Raw genomic sequence first — 13,534 nt, forward strand, 5'->3', positions numbered from 1 at the left:
CATTTTCACTGGGATGACAAGTACATGCACACGCCTCATTTTGTATTGCATGGGTTCTGGGAATCAAACTCAGGTCCATGTGCTTGCAGACAAGCCCTTCATCACCTGAGCTGAAGAACCAACCCTGAAGTCACGTTGATTTTCAGTCTCTAAAGCATGTGGAATTTTTACATGAAGTGGTTTCTTAATAAGACTCGGTAACATCTTAATACTACCTTAATGATATCTTAAACCGCTATGATTACTCAAATGGTCTCAAAGTTTTAATAGTAAAATTACTCAGTATGTTCCAAATATATAGCAAAACTTCCAATTCAAGAGAGTAAAAACCTCAATTGGCTTAGCAATTTTAAATATTTCTAATTAATAAGAGTGCCTAAGAGTAATTGACATCAAAAATTAAAACTACATATGCTAATGTAGAGGATAATATAGGAATCAGGGGCCTTTTTCTATATTCACAAATTTAGAGCTTCAGTGTTTTTGTTCTCCTTTTAAAAACACCAGATACATACTGTAAAAGATTCACGAGTTCATTGGCAGTACAATAAAATATTTACATGTAAAATGTTTAGAAGATTTTTTTTCATTCAAGTGTTTTTTTAAATATGGACAACATTAATGGTTATTAAATGTTCATATTAAAGTAACTGGGCTAAGAATTTAGCAATAACATAAACAAAAGTTAGGCAATGTCACCCATTCTCACAGGCCATCACTGTGATTGCTGGTGGCTTTTTTTTCTCCCACTGCCTACTTTTGGATATGATTCAACTGTCTGACATTCATTTTCACTTAATTTTGCCAATACAACAGCTAAGATGTAGAAAACTATTCTCACCTATGTATCTGTAACTATTTTCTTGTGTTTTATAATGTTTTATGTTAATATGGAAGTTCATTCATTAAAGGATATTTTATGCCTATGGCAATTTTTTCTGATAAATACAATATTCTTAATTGATAGCATTCTTTACAAACACAACTTTGAAGCTCACAAGAATACTGAAAGTGCACAAAGACTTACATACTAATACGAATTTTAAGATGATTTTATGACCAATGTTCTAACAGCATAACAAAGCTGTTTATTTCCTTTGTTAAAAGATCCTTTTGCTCTGTAGCTGATTTCATCCTCAGATTCATGTACCCTGCATCCAGAGTCTGCTCTCAAGACCATCTGTATTTCTGTTCTTGGAAAGGGCACGGGATAGGATGGCTTCTTGTTGAGAAGGGAATGACCTTTGCCAACACCAGATCATCTGCTAGAAGCCATTGTCAGTACCATATGTAGTAAACAGAGAAATGTTTTCAGTGCCATGGCTTTCAACTTTCAAAGATGCTGCTTTCCCAGAGTCTGAACAAATTTTCTGTTCATCATTTGCATATTGTGATACTTCGTTAGTGTGCCAGTCTTGTACTAGAATCACAACTATATTAAATAGCTAATAATTTACAAAAATAACTAAACTCTAGAAAGTTGAATTTACATCACAAAGCATGCTGTTGTTAACAGTTTGCTGTGGAGGGGTCCTCTTTCCCTCTTGGCCTGTAGGCCACCAAGTTGAGAGGGCAAGAGGCAGTAATGGTGACAGAGAGCTCTGTACTTGGCCCATGAGGACAAATGGAGACAGCCCTCCAGGAGACAGATTTCGGTGAATCACCTCAACTTTATTCCAGAGTATAAGGAATATATAGGATTGGGGAACCAGAGGACAAACCTTAATTTGCATTAAGTGGCAGGCTTCAATCACAAGGCTTTGTACATGACAGTAGGATCCTATCAAAATGGCTAGAACACTTTCCTAATTACCATGTAGGTCATCAGGGGAAGAGTGTTTACAGGTAACTGTCAAGGGTCACCCTTGAGATAAGTTAGGCATCCTGGACCTAGAGACATCCTCTAGATGAAGGCAGCTAGAAAGCAGGAAGCTTTGCTGGGGAAGGAGGAAGGGAGTTTCCATATTGTCCAGCTTAGAGAAAGCTGCCAGGATGTGGTAGACTGTGACCTCTACCAACCAGCAATGTCTTCCAATAGTTTGCCATTTCCACTACCATTAGATAGCTCAGTGAGGGTTTTACTATCTCCACATGGTTACACTATCAATGTCTTCACAGGATTATTTTTGTCTACTGTGGTGGTTTGAATAAGAATGTTCCCTATGGGCCCAAATATTTGAATGCTTGGTCATCAGGAAGTGGCACTACTTGAGAAGGATTAGGAGGTGTGATTTTGTTGGAGGAAGTAGGAGTGCGCTTTGAATGTTTGAAAAGGCCAAGACAAACCCCATAGCCTTTTCTCTTCCTGCTGTCTGTGGATCAAGATGTAGAACTCTCACCTATTCCTCCAGCACCATGTCTGTCTACATGCTGCCATGCTCTCTTCTATGAACCTCTAAAACTATTAGCTAGTCCCAATTAAATGCTTTCTTTTATAGGAGTTGTCATGGTCATAGTGTCTCTTCACAGCACTAGAACAGTGACTAAGACACCTACTATCATGATTAACATTAAAAAGGCATTCATGCTAAGATATCTTTTAGGCATTTCGCTCTCTGTCTAGGAAGTGTTCACAGCTTTGGGAATGTCACTCAGAGACTATGTAGCACTATGATGTGGACTGTCTTAAATTCTTATGAATAAATTTGGAGGTGATGACTAGATCCCAAACAACAAAGCACTGCATTTTAATTTCTCTGCCTCATTGATGTTTATCTTAGTTATTTAAATTAAGCCTATAAATAATTGACTGTGCTGCACACTTGGGGTACACCTCCACAAGCATGAACCTACCTTGCTTTTTTGATGATAAATATTTTAAAACAACCGTTTATTATGTTTAACAGTTATTAACCAGATGTTGTTGAAAATTCTTAACGAAGTATTAAGTCAATTAAACTGAGTCTGGATCTAGGCAGAAGGGACCAGAGTTGAACAGAAAAAAAATGTGTAGGTAACACCTAATGTAGTACCCTATAATTGAGAAATGGTGGTAAGACACTCCATAAAATATAATGAACTAAAGCACCTATGCCTATAAAACTTTACAAATGAAAGTCTGTGTTAAAAATATTTTCTATGAACTAAAAAAGTATTGAAGATATGTTTTCAAAGTACAGTACACTGAACTTTTAAACTTACATTTCAAACAGTGGTTTCAAGATTCTAAATAACCCTAATAAAACAGTTAACCAAGAAAGGCTATTGCCAGGAACACCTCTTCTTGAATCAGTGCCAGTCAAGGGAAGACCTCACAGGTGCCTTTTCATGGCACACACCACAGCGGCCGACAACACAGAGCCTGTCAGGCTGTGCCCAGTGCTCACCTTTGAGTTTATTGTGCTCAGAGTCCGCTGGGAAAAGGGAATCTGGAAACAGCTTGGGGAAGGTGAGTCCAGCATACTTGGGCCGGTTCTCAACATAGTTTCTGACTGTAGGCTGCAATTTCTTCATGAATTCTGGACACGGAGTTCCTAGCTGCTCGATGACTTTGTTCCACTGGTCAATATCTGGGGAGGAAACAGTTAAGGGAAAAAGAGGTGCAGTCCAGGGGCTCTCACCTTTCTGTCACCTGTCACTAGGGGCTGAGTCCCATCAGTATGACTGGAATTTTACAAAGCAACACAGGACAAAAGGGTGAAATCAAAGTTGACAGCCTGCCTCTGAACTCTTTTGGAATTATAAGTCAAATTTTGAACTTGTGTGCTTTTAAAGAACTACTATTATTTAACAACAACAGGATTATGAAGTGGTCTTTGCTTTACAAAAATAAAAAAATTATTCAAATATAAGAGGACGTAGTAACACTTACATAATCATATGTTTTAGGGTAAAATATACAAGGACAAATGACAGGAAGTTCTCTCTTGATTGTAAGAATTAAAAGATTCAAATAATGTAAGAAAGAAATCTTAATGAAATAAAATTTTAATAATCGTGATTTAAAATTAAAATTATCTCACTTCATCATAGGATTTTATCTTAAAGTTACATCAATCATTTTTATTTTTAGAATAGCAAGCACATAAATACTTTAAATGATATTTATTTATATTTTCCTTAAATTGTCTTTAAGATTTTTTTGTTCCTTTTCTGAAAATGGGAAAGTTTCATTGACATTTCATGATTCTCTACATATAATCATAATATTTGGGGTCATCGCACTAATTTGGTTTGGCTATGTACATAGGTGGAATACATTGCAAAGTTTTGATGCATATATACATTTGTAAACTGCTCAAATTTCTGTCTTTTCAAAGATTACTATGCATTTGTGACATATTTTTTCTGGAAGGCTGTTTGAAATATGCAGTGCTTGTGTGTCACCCATAGCCACTGTCTACTGTAGTCACTTGTCAATCACAGTCACCATTTACTGCAGTCACTCTATCACAGTCACTGTCTACTGCAGTCACTCTATCACAGTCACTGTCTACTGTAGTCACTCTATCACATCACTGTCCACTGCAGTCACTCTATCACATCACTGTCTACTGCAGTCACTCTATCACAGTCACTGTCTACTGCAGTCACTCTATCACATCACTGTCTACTGCAGTCACTCTATCACAGTCACTGTCTACTGCAGTCACTCTATCACATCACTGTCTACTGCAGTCACTATCACAGTCACTGTCTACTGCAGTCACTCTATCACAGTCACTGTCTACTGCAGTCACTCTATCATCACTGTCTACTGCAGTCACTCTATCACAGTCACTGTCTACTGTAGTCACTCTATCACATCACTGTCCACTGCAGTCACTCTATCACAGTCACTGTCTACTGCAGTCACTCTATCACAGTCACTGTCTACTGCAGTCACTCTATCACATCACTGTCTACTGCAGTCACTCTATCACAGTCACTGTCTACTGCAGTCACTCTATCACAGTCACTGTCTACTGCAGTCACTCTATCACATCACTGTCTACTGCAGTCACTCTATCACAGTCACTGTCCACTGCAGTCATTCTATCACATCACTGTCTACTGCAGTCACTCTATCACAGTCACTGTCTACTGCAGTCACTCTATCACAGTCACTGTCTACTGCAGTCACTCTATCACAGTCACTGTCTACTGCAGTCACTCTATCACAGTCACTGTCTACTGCAGTCACTCTATCACAGTCACTGTCTACTGCAGTCACTCTATCACATCACTGTCTACTGTAGTCACTCTATCACAGTCACTGTCTACTGCAGTCACTCTATCACAGTCACTGTCTACTGCAGTCACTCTATCACAGTCACTGTCTACTGCAGTCACTCTATCACATCACTGTCTACTGCAGTCACTTTATCACATCACTGTCCACTGCAGTCACTCTATCACATCACTGTCTACTGCAGTCACTCTATCACAGTCACTGTCTACTGCAGTCACTCTATCACATCACTGTCTACTGCAGTCACTCTATCACATCACTGTCTACTGCAGTCACTCTATCACATCACTGTCTACTGCAGTCACTCTATCACAGTCACTGTCTACTGCAGTCACTCTATCACATCACTGTCTACTGCAGTCACTCTATCACATCACTGTCTACTGCAGTCACTCTATCACAGTCACTGTCTACTGCAGTCACTCTATCACATCACTGTCTACTGCAGTAACTCTATCACATCACTGTCTACTGCAGTCACTCTATCACATCACTGTCTACTGCAGTCACTCTATCACGTCACTGTCTACTGCAGTCACTCTATCACATCACTGTCTACTGCAGTCACTCTATCACAGTCACTGTCTACTGTAGTCAATCACAGTCACTGTCTACCACTATCATCATAGTCACTGTTTATAGGTAGTTGATTTCAAACAGGATTGAGTATTGCAGATTTGCATTCATTCCAACTCCTGCCCCTTTTATTCTTCTACAGCTCCATCCTTCACTGTCAATTCCTTCTTACTAAAGTATCACAAGGCACTTCAAAAACTCTAACATAATACTAACTAATTAAGGTTTGTAAAGCCTTTCCTCTTAGCTATTCAAGAGTTGGATCAAAAAGGCTGACTGTCCCAGGAAAAGACAAAAGAAATCATGTTTAACATAAATATAAACTGCAAATGGTAGACAGGCAATAAAACAAAGATAAAAGCAAGTTCTTTGCAAATTTCTACCTCCCTTGCAACCTGGATGAGTAAAACTTAGTTATTATAATAAAAAATATAAATTGCCATGGACTGTCTGGAAATGAAATGCAGGTAGGAAAAGTGGATACGCATTTCCTAACATGACAACGGCAAGAACAAACCAAGAGTGAGTGAAACTTCACTGATGTCATTGTAGGCCTGAGATTACAGAAGGGAATCAGAATTAAGAAATAAAGAAATTCACTATATAAGATTGGTTAGTCACTCTCATGCAAATCTCAAGTCTATGGCTATAGACAACATCTGAGTAGATAGGATAGATAGATAGATAGATAGATAGATAGATAGATAGATAGATAGATATCAATACTTAGAAAAATGTTCATGGTGTTTAAAGCTCAGTTGTCACTGTAAACATAAAAAAAGACCTCTCTAATGCAATTGGGTTAGCATGCCCCATCAAGCTATCATTGACTCATTACTCAAACTTGCTTTGAATTCTAAAGGGTAAGAGTTAATACCATGCTTAAAAGAGGCAAAGAAGTGTCTAGATTTTTCTGCAAAGAAGGTATTTAACAAGTTTGGCAAAATAGCGTCAACCTCTTATTTAATTCTAGTTCCATTCAACTAGAGTCATGAAAGTAGTCAATAAAAACCTTCAACACAGAATCAAGTGTCTCTTTGGTTTTGTTTTTTCTGTTGTTGTTGAAGTTGTTCTTATTTTTTGTTTGTTTTTTGTTTTTGCAGCTCAGTTCAGCTTCAGACTTGTAGTGTGGCTCTCAAGCCCCAACTTTCTTCCTGCCTCCTCCCGGTAAGTGCTGGGATTTTAAGATGGGGTGGCCACACCCTGCCCATAACTAAATGCATCCAAAGAAGCAGCCCTAAAGCAACACTATGGTACTTTTGGTAAAAATGTTAGGAGAGTCACATGCTCTGGAATTCAAAAAATAATTTGAGTCTCTAACAGTACTTGGGTGACCTTTCCTAATTGAAAATGCTTTTAGATGAAGCATCATTCAGGACGTAGAGACACTGGATCTATTAAAACTATGTCAGTGAAATCGTTAAACAGTCTTGCAGCAAATAGTGGTACAACCCTCTTTAAGAAAGAGTGCCTTTCTTTTAGCACACTCCTTTCAAGTCCTTTCCTTCTACAAATGCCTGGCTGTCTAGATAGAAGGACTTGTTTTCCTCATGTTCAAGTCAGTGTTCGTGAAGAAAACAGGCAATCTAGAGCTAATGTGATAGAAAGAACTGACTTGCTTTGGTCTAAAGTTCATGATGTGATTTTCCAGGTTTATGTGTCTCAGAGAGCATCTCCAATGTGCTTGTCTTAGTCTTTCATATCAACACTTTTCCACTAAAATTATCATACATATTTTGAATGAAAATAAGGTGAAATTTTAAAGAAAACGGTCGGATTACCACCACAATTTGTACTTTTAAATATATAAGAATTTACTAGTATTAGTTAGATGCTGAAATCATATGATGCAATCTTTGGAAATTAATTGCTAATATTATTTTTATGAAAGTACAGCATTAGAGCATTTTCATGCTGTATAGGACAATGAAGGGAGTACTAAGACTAGTTCTGTGCAGTTATGAAAAGAGTAGTAAACATATGGACTTTTACATTCAGATCTATGATTTCAGAAAATGTCACCCTGAGATAAATTATCTAAGACCTTCAATATTAACAGGAAAATGACACTTAATTAAAATTATGACAGCAAATTTCCTCATCTAATTCTAAGTCCACTGCAGATTAAATAGAGTGGCATTGCAAATCCTTTGCTCTTGGGAGTAGATGAGATACTTGGCAAAGGAGATTGATCATTACTAAAGACTTCCTTGAGTGGTACCTTCCTAGGAGAATGGTATCAAATTACTCATAAGGAAAGAAGGATGAGCCGCTGGAGCCACAGGCTGCAAGCTTTTCTGTCAGGCTGAGAACTCAGACTCTAAGCGCTACTTAGTGTCCCTGGTTGGAGAACTTTCTGAGACACATTTCCTGATGAATGTACTGATGGAAAATACCTTCTGTTTTCTGGGTATTTGGGTTATAATTATGAATGAAATTTATACTCTGCCATTTCTACCTTCAGAAGACTGTTAAAGAGCTCTCTGGGGGTTTTGTCCTATCACGCAGTTTGAATTACTCTTTTATTTTGTTTTCTTCTGTCTTTGGTTATTCTCTTCCTAAACATAATATTTCTAGAGACAATATTGGCATGCCCAATGACTCACTATCTTAGGCCCACTACTCAGTCATCAGTGTGAAGATGCCACAGACTGCATTTGCAACTTCAAGACCATCAACATTTCTCTCTCAGTTCTTTGCTTGGCTCCTAAAGACAGCATCGCCACATGCAATATCTATACTTAATAGTTCCAGAAGATGTCCTTTTATCTCCAACTAGCGGCTATGTAGGCATGATGTTGAGTGTGGCTCTGTGGCTTTAGTTCAGCTCTGTAGGATAGAATGTAAATTGGTAAGGTCTCGAAGGGAAGTGAAATGAGCACATGTGCCATGTATTCATTATCATGATATAAAACCATGTTTACAAACTCAAATATTTATAATGCAGAAAAGTTACAAAACCCCCCTGAAACCCCAACACATATCACTTAACTGTAGGCTTCTAAGTTCTTAGGTGTGCAGTGATTATCACAGAAGAAACACTGGTGATAACTGCTATCCAGGCAGTCCTGGAACTGCATTTAGAGAAATACTAATCTAGAATATACTAACCCTCTCCAGTGAGTTACTATATCCAGAGGAGAGAAGATTTGGCTGTGCTTCTGTGTTTATGGTACGGAACATAACAGGTTCCAATTCTTGAAGAGATCACTCCATACCATAGCACACTTAACAGGCCAGTTCTCTGGAAAGAAGTCAGGGAAAGGAAAAGTCCCGGTCTTTCTCTCTTTCACACTTCACTGTCTTGAAAATGGGGATATGATAGCCAAGACTACTGAGCTCCTGTGGAGGAAAGACTGTACAAAGGAAGAAGAGAACTGAGTGCTGCATTTCCCATGAGGTCAGCTGAGGACAGCACAGGTGTCTCCCACACACACAGTGAGCCCAGCTGCACAGAAACATCTTCCACACACCACACAGTGACCCCAGCTTGTCCTAGTAATCATAATAAAATTAGGTCTTAAAAGCACTTTTACACTTGAGGCCATTTGTAAGATCAGGGTAGAAACACACACACACACACACACACACACACACACACACACACACACACACTAGAGAGAGTTCTCTCTATTGTTGGTTGTGTTTGAGTTGTTTTATTCCTTTGAAAAGATTTTAGTTTGGAGCTGGGAATGCAGCTCAGGGGTGTGTGCAAGGCTCTACGGAGAACAAAGTTTTTAGTTGTGTTATTTTTTATTTGCGAATGTTCTTTTTTGTCTCAAAAATATCCCTCAGTTTCTGATAACACAAAACATGAAGAGATGTTTGAGGCACAATTCATTAAAGGGCCTACTATTGGACATGCGATGCATGTGGTTTTCACAAGAATTGGTTCTTCTTATAAGTCTGTTATTGTAATCTTTACAAATCAAAAGTAGACAAGAATTATGTTTTCTAACATGTATAGGATATGCTGCAGAAGCAACACTTTGTAAGCTCTTGAAGGGTAACCTCCTGGACTCCTTGTCTACATAGGCTCTTTAGGAGACTGTTCTTAACTTCCCATGGCAGTCTTCATTCTCTGATGGAAAGGGCAGCCTCTTCCTGGGGCAGTGTTTTGGCTTCACAAACATTGATCTGTCTTACATGCATGTGATTGTATTTTGAAAGTTGACAAAAGATTTGACATCTATGTTTTAGAGATGAGAAGGTTCAAAGGCCCTTTCACTCTAGTGACATCACAAATGCAAATGGTTTCACTCACCATTATTGACTCTATAGAAGATGGGCTGCAGGACACTGTGCTCCATCCTAGGACACATCTCTGGAAGGCCGTGCTAATTTCTTGGTATCACTGTGTATGCTGGATTGTTAAGAGGGGACAGCCAGATTTCTGTGAGGTCAGGAAAATAGAGCTGGGGTAATAGCTCAGGTGGCAGAGCTTGCCTAGCATACACAGGCCCTGGGTCAACCCCCAGCATCATATAAACCAGGCAGCTTGGGGCATACCTGTGATCTGAGCCCTTGGGAAGTGAAAACAGGAGGATCAGGTGTCCACGTGGATTTTGGACTGAACAATGAGTTCAGGGCCAGCCTGGGCTACATTCAACCCTGTTGAAAAGTACATGCCAAGTGAGGCATTGGCAAAGCTTTTTATATTTAAATTTAAAGAGGAAAGCAATCCCCGACTTCCAGCCCAGCACACCAATTGTATCAAATAAATATCAAATGTTAAGCCCTGAAAACTTACATGTAAATAATATTATACAGACAACTGCAGGTTGTATGTATGTATTTAGGGGTGTGTGTGTGTGTGTGTGTGTGTGTGTGTGTGTGTGTGTGTGTGTAACAACAATTAATGAAAAAAAGGTCATGCATTTGAACAAGAGCAGAGAGGGTTATATGGGAGAGTTTGAAGAAAGGAAATAAAAAGGGGAAATGATGTAATTATATTATAATCTCAAAAATAAAATAATTAAAAATTATGAAAGGAAAACATCCCCCTGTTTTCCCTGGGATTGAAGTTATGGACAGTTGTGGGTGCTGGGAATGGAACCAAAGTTCCCTGCAAGAGCAGCTAGTGCTCTTAAGCTCTGAGTCATCTGTCCCATTGTTGAAACTAAATTCTTATTAATCTGTACAGAGTTAAAAACATTATGATGGAATGAGATTCATTTAACATATATTTTTAAAAACCTACTCATAAAATACTTACAACTTTAAGAACTATTTGGCTAATCTCTAAATTTCCCACTAAAAACAATATGTTGTATTTTTTTGTCATATAAAGAACATGAAAGTTTTATTAAAATTCTGTTTGCTATTTAACTATATCAAAATGATGTGCACGGCTGATATGTAAGGGCTTTTAGAAATAATTATTTTGAGAACGCTTTCAAATAGATGTGTTTATTAACTTTTAAAGCAACATGGCTTTATAACGCATTGAACAGGTTGTATTTTTACAGATTCTTCATCTCTGGCTCCATTCTAAAGCCTCTCTTTAGTAGTTTTCAGTGTAATTTGTTTCTCTTTAAGTAAGTTCTTTTTGATAACAAATACTTATTAGGGTAAGTAGTACATCTTGCACTTTAAAGGCTAACACTATGATAGTCAGTGGTTACAGTTTACATTTAAAAGAATAACTTACACTAAACCAATGGGCTTGATATCATTAATGAACCACAGTTAATTGGTTCCCCAAGAAATTTACATATGTGTCTATGAGATACCCAGAAAAAAGACTCAATATCCAAGCCTCACATACGATCTGTGTGGTATGACCTTGTGACATTACAGTGGCCTTAAGAATTGTTCACTGGGGGTTTGACTTTCAGATTAAACAGTGATGCCAAAATAGTTTCTCCCAAGAAATGATTGTAATAATGCTGGGCTGTGTTCTTTAACTCTGCTGGGGAATCTTGCAGTATGCTACAATCAGCAATGGAAACTGTTAGTCTAATCTTCAGGTGGCAAACATTGCTTTAATTTGCAGTAATTCAATTCTAATGAATTTCTGGAAGAGCAAAGAACATACAGACTAATTCAAATTTATTCCCAAATGTTAAGAAAAAAGTAGCTGATTCGTAGGGAATGAAAGAAATCCTAGTTTTTGTTTCTTTTTAGAAATATGAAGTACTTTATTTTGTCTTGATCAAGCCAACATATCTTCAAAATAGAATTAACATTAGCACTAATAAGTAAATTTATAGATGCCATTTAATAAAATATATTAGTAGAAACAAAATAGCAATAAGAACAGAAATATTTTTAAAGTCAGGGTGTCATGGTTTAAGACTAGAGGAAAAACGTTTTAGCAAAAGTAGAAGTAAAATGTTTACCTTTTTGTTTATTTGTGGTGTTTTGTGTGCTGCATATGCAGTATAGATGTGTGTGAAAGTGTATGAGTGTGCACACATGTGCATGTGTAGGTGCTCCTACGTGCCTGTGTGTGGGAGCTAAAGGTAGGTGTTGCTGTCTTTCCTTGATCACTCTCTACCACCTTGTGAATTTCTGAATTGTTCCTTTTAAACTTAAGGAAAGTATGTATGCAGTTATAATGTTATACTCTACATATGTGTGTGGAACTGTATATGAAATACATACATACACACAGACACAGACACACACACACACACACACACACATACACACATTATGTTATCCATGGAGATGGGAGGATGTTAAAAACTTAAAGAGAGTGGACAATCACATGATGTTCTTAAATCAGACTAATTAGACATTAGCCCATAATTAGCGACTCAAAACTGCTTTTAAATCATGAACACTTCACTTCAGTTTTTCACCTTAGAATGATGAAGACAGATCATCATCAAACATGACCAAACACAGCAGGCATTTCGCTTCCTCAGGGGGTGGGCTGTTTCTAGGTGGTGTTGGCAGCATGTCCGCCCCGGACCTCTGGACTCCTTTAGTCAGTTGCTACTTTGGAGAGATTACTTTTACTTCTCTGAGTGATTTAAATGACTTCTCCAGGTGTTTTATCTAGTCACTGTTAATCAAGGAGGTATTAAATACTGCTGGTTAATGATCTCAGAAAAGAAGAGCAGGTCGGAGAAATTCCTCCCCTGTAAGTGAAGTGAATAATCTAGAGTGTTTGAAAAGTGGTTGATGAGGATGAAAACGAGATGTGCAGACATGTTCTCTGGACCTGCGTTAAACAAATCACACTTGTGGGTGAACTTTGGATCACCACGCTAAATGAGTACTTATTATGATACAAAACCGTAAAGCTTCAGTGTGAACACTGACTTGGTCATTTATTATCTCGCTACATATATATGTCTCCATTTTTGAATCTCTAAAAGCAGAATAATAAAACAGAGTGAGTTCGGAAGAACTGAAGTAAGGCGGAGCTTTCAATGCAAGGCTGAACCTTTTCATGTCTCCCACTGTCCCATCCATGGAAGGTCTTTCTGGGAGTTGAGGTTATTCTAACATGAAGCTAGCTTGCAAATACTTGACATTTGATCTCACGGAAACTCTCTGAGGGCTGTGAATGGAGATCTTCAGCAGTCTTGCATTGGAAACAAGAGACATAAATTGAGAAGGGTGCACAGAGACCAGTGGCCGCTGGGAAGGATACGATCAGTGCCGGGAAACAGCACTGCACCTTTTACCATTTCTCCCATGATGCACCCTACTGACCACATGTCAACTGAAAACAAAAATGAAATGAATATAAGCAAGAACACAGAAATAGATCAATACATAAGTAAAACACCAAGGCCACTCACACCATAGAATCATTGCCTGTACTTCCCTGAC

General features: G+C 38.1%; 2 protein-coding genes across 19 annotated transcripts in view; one reads left to right on the top strand and one right to left on the bottom strand.

The window, feature by feature from the left end:
• The window catches only part of Mapk10 (mitogen-activated protein kinase 10), a 266,659-nt gene that overhangs the window by 48,672 nt on the left and 204,453 nt on the right, over positions 1 to 13,534 (bottom strand). For all 16 annotated transcript variants that reach the window (XM_059274830.1, XM_059274827.1, XM_059274829.1 and 13 more), the window contains one exon: positions 3,327 to 3,509. In XM_059274830.1, coding sequence (XP_059130813.1) covers positions 3,327 to 3,509 — 183 coding nt within the window. The remainder of the gene's footprint in view (positions 1 to 3,326; positions 3,510 to 13,534) is intronic.
• LOC131920479 (mucin-4-like) overlaps positions 1 to 13,534 on the top strand; it is a 41,520-nt gene that overhangs the window by 24,449 nt on the left and 3,537 nt on the right. For all 3 annotated transcript variants that reach the window (XM_059274820.1, XM_059274821.1, XM_059274822.1), the window contains exon 2: positions 6,850 to 6,913. The gene's annotated coding sequence lies outside the window, so the exon portion shown is untranslated. The remainder of the gene's footprint in view (positions 1 to 6,849; positions 6,914 to 13,534) is intronic.

This window comes from Peromyscus eremicus, chromosome 10, assembly GCF_949786415.1.
Source record: "Peromyscus eremicus chromosome 10, PerEre_H2_v1, whole genome shotgun sequence".
NCBI classification, from domain to species: Eukaryota; Metazoa; Chordata; class Mammalia; order Rodentia; family Cricetidae; genus Peromyscus; species Peromyscus eremicus.